This window comes from Pseudorasbora parva, chromosome 18 (genome assembly GCF_024679245.1).
Source record: "Pseudorasbora parva isolate DD20220531a chromosome 18, ASM2467924v1, whole genome shotgun sequence".
Taxonomy (NCBI): Eukaryota; Metazoa; Chordata; class Actinopteri; order Cypriniformes; family Gobionidae; genus Pseudorasbora; species Pseudorasbora parva.
The window spans coordinates 22104706-22131519 of record NC_090189.1 but is presented as its reverse complement, the minus strand read 5'-3'; the positions used below and the strand labels follow the sequence as shown (position 1 = coordinate 22131519).

At 39.1% G+C, this 26814-nt stretch overlaps 1 protein-coding gene across 4 annotated transcripts in view; it reads right to left on the bottom strand.

Moving 5' to 3' along the window:
* cadm1a (cell adhesion molecule 1a) overlaps nucleotides 1-26814 on the bottom strand; it is a 323756-nt gene that overhangs the window by 56681 nt on the left and 240261 nt on the right. For all 4 annotated transcript variants that reach the window (XM_067423006.1, XM_067423008.1, XM_067423007.1 and 1 more), the window contains 4 exons: nucleotides 15728-15880; nucleotides 11080-11217; nucleotides 5073-5231; nucleotides 381-477 (listed from right to left, as the gene is read on the bottom strand). In XM_067423006.1, the coding sequence (XP_067279107.1) occupies nucleotides 381-477; nucleotides 5073-5231; nucleotides 11080-11217; nucleotides 15728-15880 (547 nt within the window). The remainder of the gene's footprint in view (nucleotides 1-380; nucleotides 478-5072; nucleotides 5232-11079; nucleotides 11218-15727; nucleotides 15881-26814) is intronic.

Below are 26814 nucleotides of genomic sequence, written 5' to 3'. Positions count from 1 at the left end.
CATGATCCACTTCAGTTCAGATATTTTTCAGCATCCTTCTAATTTTCATTGCGTAGGAAAGCTAAATTAAAGCTCACAGGCTAAACACGTTTTTGTGATTAAATGGCTCAAATGCAATTATAAAATATCCCAAAAATGTCTTGGAAGGCAGCTTGTTAAATCATATCGGGACCAGATTTGTTGTATGATTAAGTCTATTGAATGCTTTAATTTTTTGATTGTAGTGATGGCGGTCACAAGTTTCTCTATTAGTTTTGCTAGAGGACTTTTCTCCTCAGGGATGAGAGCCCAGGACACAAACTGATCTGGATCAGAACAAACCATTGAAACGTTGCCAACATAGCCAGAGATAGAACATACAGCAGAGAGATGCATCTTACTCTGGTTTGCCTTTAGCCTGGCATGTCAGTTCCAGATTTTCGCCTTCTCTAATCGGGCCCGAAGGAAACTCCACCACGATCTTTACCTCAGGTTTATCTGTGGAAGAGAAAAATAAAGCACATCAGCGCCTTGTGCCCCCGGGCTGCATGAAACTTTAAACATCCTTGGCTTTGTTCAACGCTTATTGGATTGTTCTCAGCCGTTTGAGTCGACTCTTCAGCATTACCATTGTTTGATGCAAAATGTGTGCATGCTTTTTGATCTATCAACCATTAGATTCATTTAAACATTATCGATACACCCTGATGTGTGTAGTGTATACAGTCAGAAGTCATGACATCACGAATGCCCATATTCAAACTCGTTCCTCTTGCGCTCTCAGCGTTGACATTTCTGCTCTGTAAGTACTGCCCTTTCTCATATCTATTAAAACGACTGGCCGCTCAATGGTTCTATTCTCCGGTGACTGGCAGCAGGTAGCCCACTGGCTTTTTTGCACCTTGCGTCAGCCTTGCTTCTCAGCCGTAGCAGCTACATTTAGCATGAAATGTGCACTTCTCCTTGGCAAGTCTCAGTTCTTTTCCAATTCAGCTGGGATTAGACTTCCTGCTGTGTTTGTACAGTGCAGCAGGAGGGGTGACATTCAAACTGACGTCGGACACATAACTAACACTCTCTCACGTAGAAATACCCAGCGCTGCATGTCTCAAATAACATCGGAGGGTAGAATCTGACATGCACAGCCATGCGGGCCAGTCACTCACTCCACATTTGTGTAGAGCAGTTACATAACCGCATTATACCTGTGTGCCAATTTCTGATGTCTAATAAGATTTTTCGGTCTGTCTAGCTGTCTAATGACATGATGAAACTTAATGGCAAACAGCTTATATAAGGCATTTAGGACCCTTGGCATTTAATGGACTACACAAGGCTGTCGCACTGCTGCTTTTGTAGAATGTGTCTAATATGAGGCAAATATTAAATTGGTTCCTGTTTGCCAGAGAGTTTTCAACATACAAAGGCACGACGGGCAAAAACAGGAAATGGCAACCTTTGTGTTATAGAAAGTGCAGCAAGAAAATAAAACATAAAAGACACAAAATAGCACACTACTGAGAGGCAAGAAAGTGTTTCTGGCCTTTCATTAAGAATAATGATCTAAGCATAATGGATCCAAGGAACGACAGTTAGGTGTGTCAAAATAAAAGAATAAAAAACCCAGCCTATATACACAAGCACAATTTTGGGCTGAACTTGAAATCAAAATTGACTACATTTACTTTCTCTATGAATGTTATGGGTTTTATTGTGAATAAATCTCATTCATCTCTTGTCGCAAAAACAAACTTGCATGACTTTCTTCTTTTTATCCATAGAATGAGAGTCAGCGGGGTCCAAAACAACAGTCATTTGGACCCCAATGACTGTCATTGTATGGACAAAAACATCCTTCAAAATATATAAAAGAAAGAAAACCCTACAGGATTGGAATGACATGAGAGTAAGTGAATAATGACATATTTTTAATTTTCAAACTATCCCTTTAAAGTTCCCAAGATTCATAGTAGGCCATGGTGTGCTTGCCAAGTCCACCACAGTTATGTAAGTGGGCTCCACAGGAGATGCGTACTCTGAGGTTCCTGCTGCTTCCTCTGAGGTATTCATCCTCTCAAACTGACAGGTTGTAATGGCTGAGCTATGCCTTTCCAGTCCTACGATCCACATTCCAGCGCTGGCTGGCATCCAGCCCTCTAGTTTCTCAAAGGAACCGAAATCTAATATTATCCCAGTAATGGAGCTTGAAGTGGCGTTCCACAGATGCTTATGCGACAGTGCTGTGTGTTCGTTCCACGGACGTGGGGGAGATATTAGAGCTGATCCCAATGACATCATTGCACTCACTTTGTCAAGCAATGTGGGTCAAACAGTAGACATACACTGATCTAAAAAAGTGGGTTTGAAATGTAAATAGTCCAGAGTCATTAGTATGTGTAAATCAGGATAAGCAACAGACCTTGCGTTGGAGGCAGGTCATGCATAAGGGCCAAGAATTTACAAAAAATCCACATCGAGAGATGCCGAGTGTCCCTGTGGACTTAAAGGGTAAAAGATTATTTCACTGAAACCGTCAAAGTCGCCCACAATAACCCCCGGATTCCACTCTTTCAATTTCACCGGCTCTTACGGCACTTTGAATGGACTCGATGCTGAGTGAATGGTGACTTCACTTTGACCCACAGATTTCACACTATCTTGGATTTTTTTAAAGTGCACAAGGGAAAAAAACGTCAATGTCCTGACAAGATTTATCACATTATTTCAGAGCTGATGTTTCAACTGCTTTTTTGGCGATTGCTAAATTTTGTTGAGTGCTTTATCCACTTGATGCTTTTCTGTTTGACCTCTTCTATCAACAAAAAGTGATCTGTTGGCCTTCTTTCTTTCCAAATTACACCCTGTCAGAGCTAACATTTCTGTGTCCATGATGGACAGCCTGGTCTGAAGTGAGAGAGAGAGAAAGAAAAAGAGTGGTCTGCTCAGAAGTTCTGTGAGAGGAATATCCACCTGTTTGTCTCAGCTCTATGGAGACTCCTTCCATTTCTCCCCTTGTCATCTTCAAACTCTTCGCATGAAAGGCTCTGAGTGAAAGTTTCTTGCTTTGAAGCTTCCTCTGCATTAGTTCCTTTCCAAAAGGCTCTCTCTCTCTCTCTCTCTCTCTCTCTCTCTCTCTCTCTCTCTCTCTCTCTCTCTCTCTCTCTCTCTCTCTCTCCTCTCTCCTCTCTCTCCTCTCTCCCTCTCTCTCTCTCTCTCTCCTCTCCTCTCTCTCTCTCTCTCTCTCTCTCTCTCTCTCCTCTCTCTCTCTCTCTCTCTCTCTCTCTCTCTCTCGCTCTCTCACACACAAGCATTAAATCCACGAAAGGCAGCGCCACCGGCCTCCGGTTTCTCACTAGCTGGTGTGCCGGACAGAAAAGGTCACACTAATTCTAATAACACAATTATTGACACAAGATATTGTTGTCATTTCTTACCACCGCCACCACGGAGCGTTTAATTTCCCTCAAGCTGCTGAACTGCACAAACTGCTTGCATGGTGTAGATATCAATATTTCTGGCTTATTTAATATCCACAGCAATGTTTTTCTATTTTCAATTGTAAAAATGAACTCCATTAAGGCTGCCTTCTCTCAATGATTTTTTTAACATTGATTGTTTTTCCAGTTTCAGCAGCACAATTTGAAAGAAAGTGAGTCAGACAATGACTCTTGCACCAGCTCTCCCAGAGCATGACAAAGGCTGCCCATGTGCACGAAATCCAGTTAAATAGCATAGACAAAACGGTTTTACATTTTCTGCTGTAAGTTTGGCACCCAATTTTTAGAGATGTGTTGTCTTTGACAGATAAAGGTCAGGAAAGGCAGCCTTTCTAGTGATCTTCTAAACCCCAAGACAGGTAAGAATAATCTCAAGAAAACTATGCTTGAGGACCTAAACAAAACATCTTTAAAATCGTATCTGTATCTGAGGATAAAGACAGTGCCCATGGGTCTCATCCAATCAGAGGCAGGATCTCTGTCACAACTAAATTACCAAAGTACAATCTTTCATCATAGACCAAGTGACATGTCTGGATTTATGTCTGCTCTCAAAAGGGAAAAGATAGGCCTGACTGAGTTCTAACACAAAGATGAAAAAAATAATAAAAATAATGGAAAAAAACTTCAAAAGAGAGAGAGAGAGGACACCTTTATCTAGTCAAAACTATTAGATTAAATATATTTAAATTCCTAATAATGATACCAAACCACAACATTAATTCAACAATAACAATTCTATATAAATATATTTAAATTGCTGTCACAAGGCAGTAAACTATAAAATATATAAACAAACTAACACCATTATGTTGGTCATCCACTTGCTGCCAAAAACAACATGACATGGACTCTACAATTAGATGTCTGAAGATGCCCTGAAGATGTCCTGAAGATGTCCCGAGGTATCTGACACAAAGACATGGCAGCACATCCTTAAAGTCCCGTAGGTTGTGAGTTGAACTGGAGGTGGTTTGAACTTGTTGATCCAGCACATTCCATAGATGCTCATTTGGATTGAGATATAGGGAATTTGGAGGCCAGAGAAACACTTTGAACTCTTCATCATGTTCCTCAAACCATTCCTGAACAATGTGCACATTGTGCATTATCCTGCTGAAAAAAGCCACTGCCACTAGGGCTGGACCATTGTCATGAAGGGGTTTACCTGGCCTACAACAATATTTAGGTATTTGGCATGTGTCAAAATTTACATCTACATAAATGGCAGGACCCAGGGTTTCCCAGCAGAACACTGCCCAGAGCAAATTAAAGGGATTTCAGACATGCTTTTTTGGCCGGTAAATAATGGCGCAAATACCAGCAAGCTGACTAGTGCAAACCTTAGTAAATCACTTTGCATGAGTAATTTAAATACTCTCCTCCCATAAATTTTGCATCTGACAGGGAAACTCCTATAAATGCATATGCAATAAGGTCAGTCGCAAAAAGAACTGCGTCCACGTCATTTTGGCGCTAATTTTTTACAGTGTGTCTTTAGCAAATCCAGACAGTATAATTTTTTAACACCAAAAGGGGGTTTGCCCTGGCGCAAGCTGTTAGTAAACCTGGCCCTTAAAGTGTCAGCTCACTCACATTGTACTTCTAGGTACTTCTGGGCCTGGAAGTCCTTGACCGCTGGATGGTCGACAATGCAAACCACGGGAACCCCATCATCCTCTCTCGTGACGGTCAACCTCAGCCAGCTTGTCACAGTGAACATCTTGTCGTACGTGGTCTCCACTTTAGACTTGCCTGTGAGAAACAGAAACCAAATGAGAGACAAAATTCTAAATTAATCCCTTTCATTATCATCTCTATTAAGAAACCACAGGTGGCTAAATGTATTGAAGGCCACAGAATATGTTACATCCTGTGAGCCATATAACAAAGCAGATCCCCTAACGTCTTGCACATACGTGACATATGGCGGCTCACTGTAGCTTATCAATGACATGTGTACAGTAAACGGCCCCCTTCAGCACCACCTGAAACGTGACCATATGGGAGGGGCCACACGGATGAAAAACAGCCCTAAACCGCTTCCTATCGAGGCTTGTTATGCAGCTGTCACTCATTGGCAACTGTGTGGGCTGTGATGGTGTGTTTGTGCTTTATGAAGTGAGATATAATGGCTGTAGTGGACGCATCTGACCCGCAGCCCTCCTTCAGCAGCATCAAGTGGGCATGAAGAACACAAAAGACTCAAAGTCATTGTGCGGCTCCAGACAATAGCCTCGCAGCACCGCACAGACCTCCATCACTCAATTACTGCTCTGGCCTTGTGGAGAGAAACAGGCGTGGGAGGAAAGAGAGAAAGGAGAAGAGAAGGGGTGAGCGAGAAAGCAAGAGAGAGAGGGAACTATTGTCCTGTTTGTGTTTTTGTAAAGAAAAAAAATTCCACTTGACCATTAAAAAATGAATTAGATGTGGGGGTGACAGACTAAAAGAAATACAAAATGGTGAGTTTGACGGAGGGTAAACAAATGACACTTTATTATAGGTGAAGTGTTTAGTGTATGTGCCACTAGTGGCACCAATCAGAAAAGCAAATATTATAACATTTCTCCTTCTGCATATAGTCTTGTTGGTAGATAGTCACCGACTTTCATTATATGGATAAAAACAATTCTTCAATTATCTTATTTTGCTTGGGAAGTTGTGGAACAACATGACAAAAAAGTACACTACTGCTCAAAAGCTTGTGGTCGGTATGATTTGTTTAATGCTTTTAAAAATAAGTCTATTATGCTTTCCAAGGTTGCATTTCTAATCAAAATACAGTAAAATAAACATTGGTATTTGTTAATATTTCTTCCACTCGTATGTGTTTTAATGCGGTGCTTTTTCATAATATTTTTTATCACTTTTCCACTACACAGTACCAGCTCGCCTTGGCTCGACTCGACTTGACTCGCCTTTGGTTGGTTTTCCACAGTATAAAACCAGATACTTTATTTCATATCCCCTCCGGCGATACTAAAATGTGATGTGAAACACGGCAGACTGCTGATTGGTCAGAAAGAATCGTCACTATTGACTGCGTCAACATTACATACCAGACGGAGTATCCTGAATAACCCCGCCATTTTTAAATAGTCTGGCCAGAGATTGAAACGTTTGTCTTCTTGCAGTGAGAATCAGTCACATCCCGAGGATTAAAAACAGCATTGGCTACACTCGATTCCCTCCATTGTCCTGTGTGTGTAGCGGGTGTGTTGCGCGTAGAAAATTATGTCATGACAGCCTCCTGCGGCGTCGCTATGATGACCAGGTACTATTGTGGAGGTACTATCTGCAATGGAAAATGGAGCGAAAAGCGAGCCAAGACAAGGCGAGTCGAGCTGGTACTGGAAAAGCGATATTAGATACATTTGAGTGTGTTGAAAGCTATGTTACAATGTTACTCTGTTCGTTTGCTCTGCGGCTACTGTGAGACACTTGTTGCACATTGCAGTAAGTTAGATCGATATTAGGCATGGTAAAACATGGTACTCATGGAAAAAAAATGTAATCAAAAATTAGATTTGACCAATAAGACTAGATGTGTTGAGATGTATAACCAGGCTGTTTTCTGTCGATCAATGTACCCAAACAGTTGCTCACCTGTCTAAAAAAAATACAACACATATTAAAGCTTTGGTGTTTTAAAGGTGCACTATAGAACTTTCCGTCCACTGAAGGGCGACGATTCAAAGCAAATGCGTAGTTTGATGACGCAAAGTTTGAGTGCAGTATCTTGGGTCTTCACCTCACAGCCGGTGGAAAATAGGACTCGGGCTGAAATCACATTCATGCATGCAGTTATTAACGTTACTGTAGTGTGAAGCAGAGCAGGACCGAGTGTTGTGGAGCTGAGCATGGCCACTGGAGCGATTGTTACACAAATACCCGCCTCGCGAACACCGGGACTTTTATTATGACGGGACGGGACACAGTCGCCGGGCGCCTGCACTGATCCGCTTTTCCGGTTATGATTATGAGGTTGCAGTTCTGTTTATCATATTAGATACATTTACGTGTGTTGAAAATGATGTTATGACGTTACTCCGTGCGTTCACTTGTTCACACTGCTAAGAGTAAAGCGCTCCTGCCAAATAAAACCCGAAACTGAGGGTAACGCAGATATGAAGCAATTGACAGGCGACTTCCTCAAACGCTATGCTGAAACGTCCCGGTCCTTTTAAATGATATTTAAAAAAAGCCTGATAATCCTAGAGGTAATTAGGCTAAATGATGAACCGTTTGACCAAATTACTGTTGTCCTAATAAAAATTTAAAAATAAATAAAGCGTTAGTGTATTTTAACATTTAAAAAAATCACACTTGCTATGATTGCCATTTATGTGTTGTTCTTTCATATCTTTTGACTGTGTTATACATGTTATCAATATAACACAATGCTAATTTTACAATAAATCATAGAAATGCCCAGAAATGGCACTGCTGTGTGGAAATCTGGACATCTCAATACTCATTTTTTTTGTTTTTTTGTGACAATTCCTTGTCTTGAGCATTAATTTTCACTCCATTCAGCATTATCAGCTATGAATGGATAGTCAGACAATCGTATCTCAAATAAGAGAAGACACAGAGCTCATTGAGAGCCCAGAAGCACGCCTGTATTCTGCCTCACAATGCCACAGTCACTGCTGATAAAGAGATAATCACAGGTCAATCACTGTCATTCAGGCATTTCTTCATTTCAATAACATCTCCCTTTTTGAAATGCAAAGGAACTCTGATTAGTCCCGATCTGCAGCGATACAGTGGGGTGAATATCAAAAGAGATCCTGTTCCCCATTGAATTCACCATTTTTTCACTTTTTTTGCTCTATAATTTGCCCTCCCCTTCTTTTCCCATTATTCAACACCTTCCAATGGAAAGTCACTCCCTCAAAGAGGGCAGTCTGGAGATCTGGGGCCAAACTAGTATTTTGAAAACTTCCTTAAAGCCATTAAAAATGTTGAATCGAGCCATTGTGTTTCAGCTGAGCTTAGTTGGCTAATTGAAATGAGATTATATTTTTGAGCAATGACACAATGAGCAAGTCGACGTCGTCTGACAGGAGGAAATTAACAACTTATTGTTTCTCGATGTTCATTCAGCTAGTCTTATGAGACAGGTGTGTATCAACAATGGAGCAGGTTGTAAAACAGAAGTACTAAACACAGCACATAACACGGATAAAGCTGGGAAGGTTGTGTTTGCGTGAGAGAGAGGGAGAATGAGGCGGTACATCATGGGGGCGGCGGAGTTTACATTCCGGGGCTGTATGGGTGTAACCTTTAAATGATATTTAAAAAAGCCTGATTATCCTAGAGGTAATTAGGCTGAATGATGAGGACATTTAATTAAAAATAAATCCGAAAAGGCGCAGGGGCCAAAAGCAATTTCCAGTCAGTGAGTGCCAGCGTTGCACTGCCTGTCAGGAAAGGAGTCCCTCGGTTTCTTCAATCGCTTTCACCTCCACCATTCAAACCATTTCGCTATACAAGAACAGAATATTCATGTCCTGCTGTCCATCTCACTGAGGCGAACTCGTTCTTCTTTAGCGCTACATTTGTCCAACTGTCCAATAATATATTGATGTTACATAAAAACAAAACTCCCACTGACAAATGAACAGAATGATGCTTTGTAATAGCTGCTGAAACTCCCAGTGGAGAGAAACAGAGACCCCTGACTGAGCTTATCGCTAATTACCAAAGAAAACATCCATCCAGGACTCCAATTTAGCCGTCTCATTTTGGGTAGCTGTTATTAGGACAGCTTATATGCAGTAATTTGTACATAATACGCAAATTGCCTGTGTCTAGACGACTGCGGGTCAAAGGATACGGCCTCTTACTAACCCCTATGAAGCGATATGGAAAATGAGTCAAGCTTCTTTGAGGAGCATTCAGGTAAACAGATGTTGAAAAGGAGTTGGTGAGTTTATAATTATGACTGTTGTCCAAATTTCACAAGACATTCAAAGATCAATAATCTTTGGACTAAAGTATGCGGAGAAGGGGGTATGTCTGCGCTTACTTGTTTTTGTTCTTGTTTTAAACAACAAAATGTATTTATTTTTTGCTAATAAAAGGCCCTTATACACCAAAAGTGTAATGAATTAGCCTAAAGCTGAAATAAAATGCATATTCACACCTGTACAGGAGAGGGTGCATCTCAAAATAACCTTTCAGCTGTGCTTCCATTCTGGATTGCAAAAGAATAGGATGCAGAAGAAAAAAATTCAACACTCTGATACAAAAAATCACATAATTGACGTTTACATAAAGTAATTTTTTGCTCAGTGTGTTCGAATGAAGGTCAGCAGCAAAGTAATTCGTTAATAAAGTGACATTAAATGCATAAAGTAAATTTGTGCAATGTAACATTTCATTATTGCAGGTTTGTGATTTATTATTATGAATTTGCATTTCACTGTTTTTATTCATTTTGAGGAGTGAGTAAATGCATGCTCACATTTAGTCTACAACTACAACAACCACTATGTTTACACAGCGCTCATAACGCCTCTGTCTCTTACTCCCATTGAGACAGGAGAGGTGTCAGTCTACAAATGGGAAAACAAACCTGCGTTACATATTTAAACAAAAGTAGTGTTGTAAAGGATTTACAGTAAACTGGTGTTATTTGTTATTTATTATGCCCAACAATGCATATGATCCTTCAGAAATCATTCTAATATGCTGTTATTATTAAATAGATATGCAAAACGTATTTTGAATATGTTTATTTAATGCTAAGTATACTACAAATACATTTACATACTTATGTACTTAATATCCTGCTATTGTACATTTGTATTAGTATTTAGTTTTGTAAACTAAATTGGTATACTAAATGTCTGCTAAATTGGAACAACTTATTTTGTACTAAATCTCTTACTGAGGTCCAACTAAATACTTAAGTATATTTGATTGTGCTAAACAAAACTATTACCAGTATAATTGAAGGATACTTATATTTATACTTATACATGATACTTATATTATAATGCAAAATATATTGCATTAAATATCGTACAGAGATCATACTATTCTTAAAACACATTTTAGGCTTGCTATTAAGAAATGTGCATTGTGCAATAAACAAGTACTCAAAATAAACATTCATTATAATATTTAAATCCTTCTCAAACTATATGTCAGTAAATATTTTAATGGATTTTTAGTACATATTTAATAGAAAATACATATATTTTAAATACATTTCACTATGTTAGAAAGTTCAAGACAGCATTTATTTAAAATATAAACAATTATAAATGTCTTTACTGTCACTTGCTAAACTGAATGTGTCCTTGCTAAAAAATGTTTTTCTTTAAAACAATATTAATGAACTAAAACTTTTGAACAGTAATGTACATCAACAAATGATCTGCTAAGCATTATTTAAATGTAACGATGTATTGCTAGTATTAATGAATGTTCTTATACAGTGTTTTTAATTAAAAGCATCACTTTTCAATATATAAATTATCAGAGTAAAGTGCACCAGGGGAAAAAAAACATGCACTTTAGTTTGTAACGTGGAGAGAAAACCTGGTAAACAGCTGGTTTGTTTGTGTGTATACAATGTGACTTGACCCACCCTTTAGCTCTTTGTCTCCTTTCATCCATCTGATCGTTGCGGCGGGTTTGCTGCCCATGGAGGTGCAGGTTATCTCCGTCTCGTTGCCCTCGCTGACGATGTCTTCACGGGACTCTATGATTGGGTTTCCTGGTGGGACTGAGAGAGGACAGACAGATTTTACAAGGCTCTCTGTAAATCAAGCACCACTAGTCACATTCAGCCCAAGGTGCATTGATAGCCAACACAGGCGCTAACACTGAGGGATTGACACATCATAGAATATAAAAGGGTGAGTGTATTCATTCTCTATTACAAATGGCACAAAGGAAGGTACCTAGACAGTGCATACTGTGATGAATCAGAATGACTGCAACACAGATAGTGATGGAACATCTTGTGCAACAGAAAGCAACATAGCCAGTTGACTAGAATAAATCTACTTGAACATCTTACACTGACTTGGATAATTGGGAATGCTCACAGGCATAATATAACAAGGATACACCCTCTTTCAAGCACTGCAACACTGTGTTATTACCAGACATGACGCAACACAGCAGCCCGGTCAAAGTTAATTCATTTTAGATAATAAAAATAAAAGAAGAATGTTCGAACTGTGAACTCAATGTAAATAATCAAATTAAAACTCAAAGATTATTTCAGTAACAAGTATTACAGTTTTTCTCAATCGCTTTGGTACATTTCTCAGATCAGAATTGCAATTCTCAAAACTACCTGTTCAATTCTCACATCATTGTCACTTGTGCACATCAAAAAAGCAGTTTCTCATTTCTTTGAACAAGTTGCAAATGCTTTGGTACATCCATGCAAACTATTATGTACAATTCTCTGTTGTTTCCTACATTATCAGTTGATCAAAATGTATTATATTGGGTCTCTGTTGAATATTCTCACCCCCCACTACAGTTAGGCACAAGCTCATAGCATAAGTCTTTACATGCAAAATAGTTGAACACGTTATCATAATATGTCAAGCATATTTCTATACTTTCTATATTTCCATTAGACTTTTCCCTAAAATTCTCTTGCAAGTACACTCACACATAAACTAAGATGTAAATTACAATTGACAATAATTGTCATCAAAACTTTTGCCATAATTTCCATCAGAACATCCCTCCAGAGTAAACTGTTATATTGACAACATGACTAAACAATTTGACTTACCCGTACACAATGACACAAGGACTTGTCATTCTGATGACACTGACATGTTCATTGACACAGATGTTTACTTTTGAGAGATAAACTAAGGATTTTGAGTAAGAGAATGGCTTTTGCAGGTTATCCATGGTGTTTTGCTACTTGTACAAATTGTTTTGAGAAATGCACTTACTGTTTTGCAAATTGTGAGTTTGATTCGAGAAATGTACCAAAGCGACTGAGAAAAACTGTAAGTACACACATTAAAGGAAGTGTATGCAAGATTGTGGCCAAAACCGGTACTGCAATCACTATCCCCTCTCCCCCTCTCCCCCAGGATCCAGCAGGAATGTTTGTAGCTGCAGCTGTGGTAACCAAAGCAGATCTGGCAACCTGGATGCCAAAACACTACTGGCTTCATTAATGGTCGATAGGTGGAGGGCGGAGCTTCACACAACACAACAATATCATGTCAATATCAACATCAGTTGAGGGCTGCAACAACAACTTTTAAATTGCAATATCCTGTCTGGACTGCTGTTGTCAGTGATAAAAGTATTTGAAATGAACCTGATTTCTGTCTAGTGACATATCAGGGTAATTTTATGATTAATTGAAATACATTTCTTACATACAGTTCCTCTGGTCCTCTTCATTTTAGGGTCACATGTCCTCCCGCTGAAAAAAGTGTAAATGTAACTCAACCCCCCCCCCCATAATATTATTTGATTATTATTTAAAATTTTGAGGGTATTTTGTGATAATATGCAATATTTATAAAATTTTTATTAGCTATTTTTCTTGATTGAAATTAATATAAAATTTGGTTGTGTCAATTTTGTACTCTTAATATTTTAGCGTCACCCCTACATTGCTATGTATTTTTTTCTGGTTAATGGCTGATTTGCGTATTTTCCATTAATTTCCTATGGCGATCATTTTTACACTGTAAAAAATGTTGGTTGGTTTTTGTTGGTTTAACTTAAAAAAGTAAGTAACCTGGTTGCCTTAAAATTTTGAGTTTATTGAAATTAAAAATTTGAGTTGATACAATGAAGGAAATTTGCTTAATAAACAGAAACTCAAAATATTTTTGTATCTGAACCACATACAAAATGTGATAAATCATGAAATATAACACTATTTGGCATGTTTCACTGCATCATCAGAAATAAAACACACAATTACCCAATATGCTTACAAAATCTTTTAATAATATTTAAATAAAGGTTGTCGAATCTCAAAAAATTGTCAAAATTTTAATTTCAATGAACTCAAAACTTTAAGGCAACCAGGCAACTTTTTTTCTAAATAATTTTTTTAAGTGTACCACGAAGGAGACAAGTGTGACTATTTTTTTTTTGACGACCCTTTAACATACCCGAAACATCTCAATGATTTTTTTGTGTGCTCACATTGCTAATGCAACAAAAGTCACCAAGTGTCATCCCATTCCGCTGAACCAAAAACAATTAAAAAAACGTACAATGTTTCGGTCATTTTTGACCGAAGAGGACCAGAGGGTTAAGTATTAAATGGATAGTTCACCCAAGGAAAAGTTTCCCCAACATTATGGTAGTCAATGCCTGCTTCTAAACATATTCCTTTGTGTTTAGCAGAACAAAGAAATGTATAAAGGTTTGGAGGATAAATAAATGATGACATAATTTTTGGTGAAATATCCCTTTCATTTTCAACTGATTTAATGTTTATTAATTAGATTGTATTTATTAATTTTATTGCAAGTGCAAAGAGACTCTGCCACACGCTCTTCTGATTGGCTGTGATATTCGGTTGATTTTATCGTGTAAACACCTCGTGTAGACAGACAAATTGCTTGTTGCGGGAATCTTATCGTATCTGGTAGGCTTCTGATTTATATGGGTGCTCAGTTGGATATGATGTGATAACAGCGCTTTCAAAAAGACATGCTTGTATTCAGTGGTCCTTATTTCCAGAACGGTCACTATGTCTAAAATGCTTACCTGAAAAGGTCACATTTATCCTAAAACCTTCTAGCTATCTGACATAAATATTTGTATTTATTTTGGACAGGGTAATTCAGTAGTAGAGGTTTCTTGTTCCCCCTGAGCAGCAGGGTTCCATTCAAGCATTCAGCCTGGGCATCAGAAGCTTTGGAACCAGCCACTCGAGAGTATTCAGCAAGCTCTCTTCAATCCCGCTCCCTCAATATCCACCCCACACTAAACTCTGCTCTCAAAACGGAATAATCACTTTTAAGTGCAGGTGATTTTTCCATGCAGTTATGTCAAGACGCAGAATGCAGCAAAGTGTTCACATGTACACAAAGACACGCACAAACACATAAACAATAATTCCGCTGAATGGCCCCACCATGCAGCTGAGTCCTCAAAAGAAAGTAGCAGGTGAAGTGTTTGTTGAGATTTTAGAGAGCTTTCAGGAGCCCCTCCAAACAGCAGTGAACGTGTGTGTGTGTGCGCACATGTCGAGCACTGGCTCCATTCTGAAATATGAATGACTCGACGTTCAGGATCTGGCTTGGCCGCGTCTCAGGCCTTCTGTTCGGTGAAGATGAATGGCTATATCGTGATTCTACACTGCTGCAGCATCTCATAAAAGCTGCTCCACTCTAGTGATTGATCATAAAAGGATTCCTCAAGAAACAAAGAAGCCCTGCATGTGTGTATCTGTGGGTGTTTGTTGATGCGGCAAGTGCCTTATGGGAAATCTGATGGTCAAAACAAAAGGTTCAGTTTGTCTAGTCCAGTGGTTCTCAACCTTGGGGAGACAGATAGATAGATAGATAGATAGATAGATAGATAGATAGATAGATAGATAGATAGATAGATAGATAGATAGATAGATAGATAGATAGATAGATAGATAGATAGATAGATAGATAGATAGATAGATAGATAGATAGATAGATAGATAGATAGATAGATAGATAGATAAATAGACAGACAGACAGACAGACAGACAGATATATAGATAGATAGATAGATAGATAGATAGATAGACAGACAGACAGACAGACAGACAGACAGACAGACAGACAGACAGACAGACAGACAGATAGATAGATAGATAGATAGATAGATAGATAGATAGATAGATAGATAGATAGATAGATAGATAGATAGATAGATAGATAGATAGATAGAGAGAGAGAGATAGATAGATAGATAGATAGATAGATAGATAGATAGATAGATAGATAGATAGATAGATAGATAGATAGATAGATAGATAGATAGATAGATGATAGACAGACAGACAGACAGACAGACAGACAGACAGATAGATAGATAGATAGATAGATAGATAGATAGATAGATAGATAGATAGATAGATAGATAGATAGATAGATGATAGACAGACAGACAGACAGACAGACAGACAGACAGACAGACAGACAGACAGATAGATAGATAGATAGATAGATAGATAGATAGATAGATAGATAGATAGATAGATAGATAGATAGATAGATAGATAGATAGATAGATAGTGTTCATACTTAGCACAGTGATGTCGGCGTAGGCTTCCTGTGGGGGGTCTGTATAGAGCTGGCACACGTATCTTCCCTCGTCTGAGAGAGACACGTTGGATAACGACACACGCAGCTCGTTGTCTGAGAAATTGACCAGCTGGAATCGAGCATCTTTCAGGGCTAGAGGGTCGATAGAGAAAGACAGCAGATGTTAGAATGAAAAGTCACATCTTCACACTCCACTTCCATTGCAAGCAACAATAGAAACATGTAGGAGATAATTAGCAGAATTTTTCCCATTTGAAGTCTAGATTGTCTTTCCGCTGAGGCAAATAAAGGCAGCCATATGCTTCTTTTAAGCTACTGCTTATAAATGACACCAGGAGAGTGTTGCAAATGTGCAGGCTACAATATATTCTTCAGATTACTTAAAGGTGCTTCGTGGGAATAACCAAAGTGATTGAGATTGCTTCACACGCAGAAAAATGGGCATCTATTTCTAGCATCATCTGACCTGAGCATTGTATCACTGGGGTTTGAAATAGGGACAGTATCCATGGGACATGCCACGCTAGACCACTGTGACATCTAAGTGCCTTTTCATTTCAACACCTAAGAGAACTTTTTTTTTTTTTTTTTGCTTTGTCGTGAGCATGTAAGTGTTTCATGAGCACTTTTGTCTCTGTGGACTTTTAGCAAGCAAATTCCATTACCTCTTTTTGTCAACCAAAATGTCCAATGGATACATGCAAATTGTGTAATTGGTTTGATAATTCTGTCATGGAAATGACATTTTTGTGTTAAAATGGACTTCTTGACAAGTCATGTGGTGTTTTCCCAGTATGACTTAGAAACCAACCAAAAGTAGTGCAAGGAAGGACACCTGGTGAACTGGCGTCAGGGTCAATGCACATTGATGAATGTGGGGAAGGTTTACCCATCTGGTCTGATCACACACAAAAGCTACTGTAGCTCAAATATCTGAAAATATTCTGGAAAGGGACAGTATACTGTGCAAACGTTTTCAATGGAGAGACAGAATCTCTCTGACTAAATATAAAATATCTTAAACTGTGTTCCGAAGATGAACAAAGGTCTTACGGGTGTGGAATGACATTGGGGTTGAGTCATTATGACTCATTAATGACATCATTTTAATTTTTGGGTGAACTAACCCTTTAATGCTGCCCATGATAGAAAGGAGTTAACCAGTCACAGAAGCTAACTGAAATATTTTCACACTTTTTGCACAATTTGACAAAATAAAGCACAATAAAATATTCTGTTAGAATATTAATTTGATATTTATCTTGATCTCTTTGTTTTTCTAAACATATCTCATATTTCATCAGTTGAATGATTTTTATTGGCACCATAACCCTTACCTCAGTAAACAAGCCACTTTCGGCATCAGGGCCACTCTAACTGGTTGTCTCCTTTCTATCATGGTCAGCATTAAGTTTTTCAGAAATTTGAGGTACACACTTCTGTGTGATCGGACCAGATGGGTAAACCTTCCCCACATTCATCAATGTGCCTTGACCCTGACGCCAGTTCACCAGGTGTCCTTCCTTGCACTACTTTTGATTGGTACTAAGTCATACTGGGAAAACACCACATGAATTGCCATTTTGGAGACGCTCAGACACATTTTTCTAGCCATTAATATTTGGCCCTAGCTTGTCAAAGTCACTCCGTTTGTTTTAGCGTGCCCATTTTTCATGCTTCCAACCAGTGGCGAAGCTATATGGGTGAGCCCAGGTGGGAGTATGAAGTATATCTCACCCAATCAAAAGTTGGTCATTTTCCAATTAGATCTATGAACTTATTTAATATACAATAATAATTATAATACATGTTATAAATAATTATAAATGTATTTATTTAGTTAAAAAATGATTAAATACAAGTTTCCATGGTAAAATGCAGTTGTCCCACTCACCATAGATGCATATCATACACTTGTCAAAATAAAAAAATAAATATGATTTGTTATTTCTGATAGTCTCGTCCACAATGTTATCTCTGCCACGCAAGGTTGTACAATTTGTAATAAAAAGAGTTGCACGTTTGTGCAGTTGAATTTGAAAATGGCAAAGCAAATATCAATCAGTTAATATTTCAAAAAGCCAGGATATAATTGAACTGCTGCAAGAAACAAAGTCTAGCAATGAATCTTGGTGATTCCTTTTAATGTGAACAAAGAGAGACACTTAATTATGGTGAGTAATATTGCAGGAGGAAATGTACAAACATTTCCCACATGTTTGTATACATATATAAAAATAATAATAGCGAATGACAAACACAATTAAAGTCATTTGATTGTTTATTATGCAGTGTAAAAAAAGAAATGATCAACAAGTCATGGTAACATTTTTATATTACTTAAAAAAATTGAAATAAGTGGAATTGTTTTACAGAGTAGTTTTTTATGTTTTGTTGTTTGCTTTGAAACGTTGGACTTTAATATGCTGCATTATATTTTTTAAGGTAATCTGGAAATCAATTTTCATACACTATGTTTTGCCCACCCTGCATATGAAGGCCTGACCCCTGCTTCCAATACATGAAACTGAAGAGCTGACTGGTGACTTGCTGCCTAATACACTCACCTAAAGGATTATTAGGAACACCTGTTCAATCTCTCATTAATGCAATTATCTTATAAAACAATCACATGGCAGTTGTAGCTGTCCTCGACTAAGGATTTAGACAATCGAATCAGAATTGTCGAATCTGTCTATGGTCGACTGATAGTCGAATCATCTGTGTGTGTGAATGGGTTGGGAGGGGCAAGACACTGTCAGCAGAAGGGTAAAACTATTTTTATTTTCCTTTACACACTGCACACAGCAACAACTTTTAATAAAGCAACCAAAACTGCCTGCCAACTGACAGACGAACAGACAATGGCTTTCTTATTTAGGTTTAAATAGCCTAAAAGGTAATGTGGCGGCTCATTAATAAACCATTTTCTCATAACATGTTAAAGCCGCGATCGAAATACAGAACATCACACAAATATATAAAAGAACATTTTGATAAATAAACCTAAAAAAAAATACCTGCCTAGAGAGGAAAAGAACACTTTGAGTGCGTTTATGCATATTGTGCCTAAAGGAAGACGCACGCGAAGCTCATCCCCGCGCGCCTCAGGATCTCACTCACACCGCCACCTGACGCGCACATTATATACACGCGAGCTCAATTTTGAATTGACTGACAGATGAGCTGCACGAAAGCGCTCTGTAGTGCAGCAGGATTTTAAACAACTTCCTGAGTGGCCGCGGACAGGCGCTGAATGCTGCCGCCGGTGTGTGTACACTCATTGAACGTGTTCTAATTTTAAAGGCGCGGTGCGAAGCTCAGCGCCCTTAAAGGGGTCGCACACCGATGCTCAGCTCAGCACCGCGACACGTCTTTAAAATATTGAGCACCCCCATATTTCAAAAATGGTATGATCCTCGTTTCATAACACCCGCGAAGATTCAACCATGAGATTGGTGGTTGAATCAGGCTCTGCATATCGATGCATCGAATCTTCGACTATTCGGGGTCACCCCTAGGCAGTTGCTTCAATGCATTAAGGGGCACACACAACCCTTTCTAGGGTTTACAAAGAATGGTGTGAAAAGGGGAAAAAACATCCAGTATGCAGCAGTTCTGTGGGCGAAAATGCCTTGTTGATGCTAGAGGTCAGAGGAGAATGGGCCGACTGATTCGAGCTGATAGAAGAGTAACTTAGACTGAAATACCCACTCGTTACATCTGAGGTATGGAGCAAAGCATTTGTGAATCCACAACACGCACAACTTTGAGGCGGATGGTCAACAACAGCAGAAAACACAACCGGGTACCACTCATCTCCACTACAAATAGGAAAATAGGCTAGGAGACATTCAGATGGTAGAGTCAGAATTTGGCGTAAACAGAATGAGAACATGGATCCATCATGCCTTGTTACCACTGTTCAGGCTGGTGGTGGTGGTGGTGTAATGGTGTGGGGGATGTTTTCTTGGCACATTTTAGGCCCCTTAGAGCCAATTGGGCATCATTTAAATGCCACGGCCTACCTGAGCATTGTTTCTGACCACTGTGTATCCATACTCTGATGGCTACTTCCAGCAGGATAATGCACCATGTCACAAAGCAAAAAATGGCCCCCACAGTCACCAGATCTCAACCCAATAGAGCATCTTTGGGATGTGGTGGAACGGGAGCTTCGTGCCCTGGATGTGCATCACACAGATCTCCAGCATTTCTAAAGAATGCTTTCAGCACCTTGTTAAATCAATGCCAAATGGAATTAAGGTAGTTCTGAAGGTGAAAGGGGGGTCAAACACAGTATTAGTATGGTGTTCCTAATAATTCTTTAGGTGAGTGTATATTACACCCCTTAACAGGGGGCAGGGCATTGTAATAATATAATCAGTGTTATGCAATGTGACTTTCACATAATATATATATTTAAAACAATAAATAAATAACTGTATTCTTGTATTAAATATGGTAGACACTTCCTTGGTTTAAAGCAGATCAAGTTTGAACGCGACTGAGAATCGCATACCGATGCTGACTTATGGTTCTTTCTCCTAATTACGTGGAGGAACGGAATTCTTTCGTCCCAGAATAATGAGGAGTCCATTAACGCTGTGTGGGAGGCTGAGCGTGAAAAGTAAATGGTGCTGAGAGAGAGAGAGAGAGAGAGAGAGAGAGAGAGAGAGAGAGAGAGAGAGAGAGAGAGAGAGAGAGAGAGAGAGAGAGAGAGAGAGAGAGAGAGAGGATGAGATGAAAGGTTACCGGCAACCTCCACCCGCGGATAAATTCCGGGCCGATCGACAGACCATTTACGACACAGAGAGCTCTCGCGCATGCGTTTGTTCTTGTCCGCAACAGCCGAGTTCAAAGGAGCACAAAAAGAAGACCATGAATAAATAAATAAAGAAATAAATAAAAGAGGAAATAAATAAAGAAATAATCGGGCATCATTAGAGATTTTTGAGGCGATGGGATCATGAAAGCAGGCCCTGATGGCGCAGGGTGTTGATTGTTCTTGGATCCAGCTGGTTAGCCATGCTCTTTCGCTTTCATTCAAAAGAAAAAAAATATCCAGAGAGATGCAGAGCGAGAGAGAGAGAGAGAGAGAGAGAGAGAGAGAGAGAGAGAGAGAGAGAGAGAGAGAGAGAGCAGACATATTGCTCATATTGCTTCAGTCTCTCTGTGTACACCGCAAAAGGAAAAAGATCTTTACCATTCTCTCTTACGAACGGCTTTCTTATACTTGCATTTCCCCGCTCAAGCCCCCACATCCGAACGTGCCGCTGCCATCCGCAGCGTGGGAGATGCTGAGCTCCCTCTCTCAGTCCATTTCTCTCACAGATCACCGCACACGCACGTGGAGGCCGCGCTGGAAGACCCTGCTGCCAAGGCAACGCATTTCTCACCTTTGATCATGATGTCAGGGCGGCGTAAGCTCAGAGCGGAAAAACAAATAAATAAAACATTTTGCACATGTAGCTTTTACATCTATATTTCACTGAACACAAGTGTGGGCGCAGTTTATTCAGGTACACGTCTGAGCTGGGGAGTAATAAAGCCGCGCGCTTCCAAACTGAAACGCGCGGACCATCAGCAGCGCTATGATCTCTAGCAGCCATTGTGGTGGTCTTTGTTTTGAAACGCCAAGCAGCGCGCCTTTCATCCAACAGCCGCATAATGTGCGACTAATTAGAGCGGCCAGCTTGAAAGCGGGAATGTGGCTGTCAAGGGGAGGGCAGGCAGAAGCCAATGATTTAATTCAATTTATTGATTGGGGAAATGTGAGGATTAAAATAAACCGATAAGGAGCAAGAAGCCAAACCGGTTAATAATCTATCGTGACTGTGCGTCAGGTGGAGAGACAGCAATAATTAGAGCATTATGAAAACATGAATAAGTGCGGTGTCAGCTCTAATTGGGAAAAGAGAGGGCAAGAAACTAGGGAGCCCATATCAGTGAGGCGAATAAAACCGGGTAAGCTTTGGAGGTAAAGAAACACCCCTTCATTCCATAGAAAAAGAATTGAGAAAAGTCTGATGTCACAACATTTTTTAAATGTTAAAAATATATGCAATAAAAAAAGAAGAGAAAAAAAGTTTTATACCATTTTCAAGAAAAAAAAAAAAACTAATTAATGTCATGGTGTAACCAAGTATTATTATTTAATTGATATTCAATGAGGAAAAATAGAAGTAGCAATTAGGAAGTAAAAAAAGTCCTTCATGACAGGAGGTTGAAGGGGAGAGATCGTCACATCAGTTGGAAAAGGTGTTTGGATAATGTCCACCAATTATTCATTCCCAGTAAGACCAGGTAAAAGGTAAACCGGGTCACTTTTGATTTCACTTTAAATGAGAAAAGTATGCAAAGTGCACAAACAGGCAGTTGTAAGAATAATATGCCTTCAGGACATCCAGACAGAATTTACATACTCGTTCTAGTTTATTTTTTGGAATAGGATGAACAAAGTCGAAACCTTAAGGAAAAAAAATTCAGGGCTTTGTGGCCTAAATAATAACAGCATGTCTGTCTGACTACATGCCCTTTGCTGCTTGCTGTAGCATTTTCGGACACAGCGCCGGACATGGTGACAGCAAGAGCTTGCGGACCCCCAGGAGGTTGTCCCACTGCTGTGAGAGGGAACATTTCTGTCGGCCAGCTACATCCAGTGCACTGTGGGAGCGGTGGAGAATGAAGCTCAGCGTGGTTTCCAGTCCCTTCTGAGGGCATGCTGCCCAGTAAACCAGCTTCTCTGCCTGACAAAACCCTTTAAAGCTTATCACCCTGAAAAAAGCATGGACAAATGCTTTTGCACTCCGTGTTCCTTTTTTGCTTTTTGAAACTGTCTTTCATTTGCTGGGGATTTTTACAAGGCTTTAACCTGTATTATGTTCTCAGACTTTCATTTGGGCAGAAGGCATTGGGGAACGGTGATGCGGGTCTCTGCTCGTCGTTTTAATTCTCGTCACAATGAGTGTGTCGTAACATATGAGGGCAGGCATATATAAAACGGGCAGCATATGCCATCCAGGAATCTGAAAGGCTCAGGAAGTAAAACGATTACATGCAACAAGGACAAAAAGACAAAGCGAAATAACACTGTCCCAGCTTTGTGTCCTCTCAGCATGGCACATTTCACAGGAAATAGAAGACTTGAAATATCATTGTAGCCCACATGCACTGATACACAGTGATTTTTGTGATTTTCTGTCCTACCTTATCCCAAAACATGACATAAAGATACTTGTCATTGGTGACATGGTCATGTTCCCCAACGCATCAAACTCAATGGAGTGGAGTGAGGTATTGTTGTAGTGCCACATTTATAGATCAAACTATTGGAACTTTAAGCCCATTTGCCACTAACCCATCAGAGCATGGCCACTGAACGCCGGACAATTTGTAAGATGCATAAAATGTCAGTCTGTGCAATAACGGGACCTCACTAAAGTAAATCACCCTTCTATGACACTATCTGAAATGTCTTTCACATGGAGGTCAAAGCAGAGAACTGTGCTTACGTCGAAGCTCTGACATGAGTCATGTGAAATAGACTTCGCTGAATAAATATAATAAATAATGTTGCTTTCTGCTCGCACTAGGTGGGGGGTGTAAGAGGTGTGTAAAGAGGAGGAGGTGCTTTAGAAACTCCACAGTGGTTAACGCCTCCTGCTGAACTAGTGCTGAAGACTGCCAAAGATTCTAACAGTTTCCTTTTTTATCTTCACATTCCCTTCACCTACTGAGAAGCCAAAAGTTCCAAAGAGCCTTTACATTCCAACTCGCTACCACCTTAGGATTATACAATGTCTGAATTTAGTCTAAATTTGAATGTCCATTTTCTATGTTTTGTGGTTGGAATACAATATTTGGAGGTCCAAAATTGTTGGAAATATCTTCAGTTTATTTCGTATAGGAAAACTTTAGGTTTCACTTTAATTTGAAGGTAATTTTAACACATTCTGTTGACTATAAGTAACCTTACACCTACATGTCTACTAACTCTCATTAGAGTGTTAGAGTCTATTAAAGGTGCACTATGAATTCATTTTGCAGTAAAATATCCAAAACCCCAAAGGCCAGTGTTATTGATTTTGTTCAGTCGAGTTCTTTCAATATACCAAATGTTTTCAACTATTTGTAAATTGAAAATTTACTATTTTAACCAAGGAGCCCAGACGTCTGAGGGAGTCGGCTTTCAATTGCGTCATATCTGTGTTACCCTCGGTTTCCGGTTTTATTTGCCAGAAGCGCTTTACTCTGAGCAGTGTGAATAAAGTGTCACAGCAGCCACTGAGCGAAAGCAGAGAGCCTTAAACACAGGCTCACACTTAAAGGTAGGGTAGGTAAGAATGATCTAAAACATTTTTTTTAGGGATGGCAGTGGCTCAGTGGTTCATGTAGGTTGTCTACAAACCAGAAGGTTGGTGGTTCAATCCCCGGTTCCACCTGACCAAGTGTCGAAGTGTCCATGAGCAAGACACCTAACCCCAGCTGCTCCCGACGAGCTGGATGGCGCCTTACATGGCTGACATCGCCGTCGGTGTATGAATGGGTGAATGTGAGGCAAAATGTAAAGCGCTTTGGATAAAAGCGCTATATAAATGCAGTCCATTTATATAAATGCAGTCCACTTTTGTCCTTGGTTAATCTTTCTTTATATGCCAATACATAATTAAAATATAAGTACTCTGAAAAAGAGAGTATAAAAATCAAGTGACTCTAGACTTGTTAATCTGCAATAAACACCGCTCATTATTTTCGTTCGGGACGAAACAAGTGATTGGCTTAGGTGCCTGTCACTCTCTCTTGCTACCATGGCAACCACCGCTTTCGCTACAGGTTCTGCCCACACATGCGCGCACCCCTAGAAAGAGCAAAAACATAAAAAATGTACGGTGCCGGGTTTTGCAGTCAGCGAAGGCAAACAATGCAAAAAAAAGGAAGACAGTAGGCCTACAAGTAAAGGCAATGCACAAAAAGTCTTTGGATAAACAAAGAAATCAAACGCGAGTAAATATCAGCGTGGCTTTCCAACGATGTCGAGAACTGAGGGACCTGAAAAAAGACTCTTTGCAGCTGTATTTCTCCTGGACAGGTAATCTTTCATTTTGATAATACACTATTTTTTGGTTTATGTTTTCATGAAGCATGTATCACTAGCACACGTAGCTGCCTAATATAGCTAACATAACATTACTTAGCATAAAGTTACAATGTTATACACTTAGCCATTAGTAGAGATGATAAATACTCAATATACTTAGCTCAAGTTGATCGCTGACGTGTTGAATTGCGCAAAATTTAAGTTTAGATGACAAAATGCATGTATAAAAGCTAGTACACCACATCCAGGGACTTTTTTAGATCTAAGTTAGCTTTAGATACTACTAATCAACAATGCTTTCATCATGGAAACTCTTACGCAAACACAGTATATGTTATGAATCTTACACAAAATTCATCTTCATCACAGTATAACTGATGTAATTGGAAAAAAAAATGTATCAATGCTACCCGTTTTTAGCTTTGCCTTATAAATATAAAATAATTTTAGCACTTTGAGATTTTGTTTAATATAAAGTGCATTATAAATAAAATTTATTATTATTATTATTATTATTATTATTATAAATATAACTAGCTTGTTACTGAATTAAACAAAAATATATTTTAAACTTTACCAGTATCGGTATTCTAGCTTGATAGTGAGTACCAAATTACATCTTATCTGTTTATACTGATACTGATAAAGTTAGATTTTTTATTACATGTGATTCTGACATGATGTCACTACACACACACTCTGCTCGTCTGAGGTAAATAATGCCTCTTCCAGCTGAGGGGTTGGTGAGGCGCGTTCATGTGTTTTGGGGGCGTGGCTTAGGAAAGAGCCCAGAAGGAAGAAGGTGGAGTGAATGGAAATAATGAGCTGTCTTTAGAACAGTCATGAGAGGTCTACAGACACTCAAATTTTATACTTTCTTATTTAGAGTACTTGCATTTCAATGATGTATTGATATAAAAAGAACGTTTAAACAAATTTGGAAAAAAGTTTTTTAACCAATTCTTACCTACCCTACCTTTAAATGTATCTAATATGATAAACAGAGCCGCGTTACCTCATTCTTGTGACTGGAAAAGCGGAAATGGCGCCAGCGACTGTGTCCCGTCAAAATAAAAGTCCTGCTGCTCGCAAGCTGTGTGTTGCGCAACATTCACTCCAGTGGGCGTGCTCAGCTCCCTCAATACTTGGTCGGAACACAGTTTAAGATATTTCATATTTAGTCTGAGAGCGTATGCAAGTGTATGCACACTTTACTGTTCATGTCCAGAAAGGTAATAAAAACATCATCAAAGTAGTCCATATATGGCATCAGTTAGTTAATTAGAATCTCTTGAAGCATCAAAAATACATTTTGGTCACAAAATCACAACAAATACGACTTTATTCAGCATTGTATTCTCTTTCTGGTTTCTTTCAGTCATCAAATAAAGATTCAAATATTTATAAATCAGTGTATTGATTCATGATTCGGATCGCCAATGTCAGTGATTTTGGCAGTTTGACACGCAATCCGAATCATGAATCAATGTGCTTGAATATGCTCTCGGACTAAATATGAAATATCTTAAACTGTGTTCCGAAGATAAACAGAGGTCTTACGGGTGTGGAACGACATTGGAGTCATTAATCACATAAATTTCATTTTTGGGTGAACTAACCCTTTAAAGAAAATCCAGAACTTCCCACTGGTATTTACAACTTTGTTGTGGCGTTTATGTGCACTCAACTGTAAATACAGTCTTGACTTAAACGCACCATGAGGCGTTTAGGATCGCGGAAAAAGCAGCTTTTTTTAGAATCATGACTCAAGCATTTAAAAACAAAATTTATGAGGCAGTTAGATTGTCAGATTTCATTAGTGATTTCAAATGTTAAATTTAATCGCAAGCTTGAGGAACAGTTTTGGAGAATTTTATGTTTCCCCATTCAAAGAGATAGGAGCTGCCCTTGCATGCCCGAGAGGCGTTTCAAAGATGGCCGCAGAGTGAAATGACTTATCTTAAAG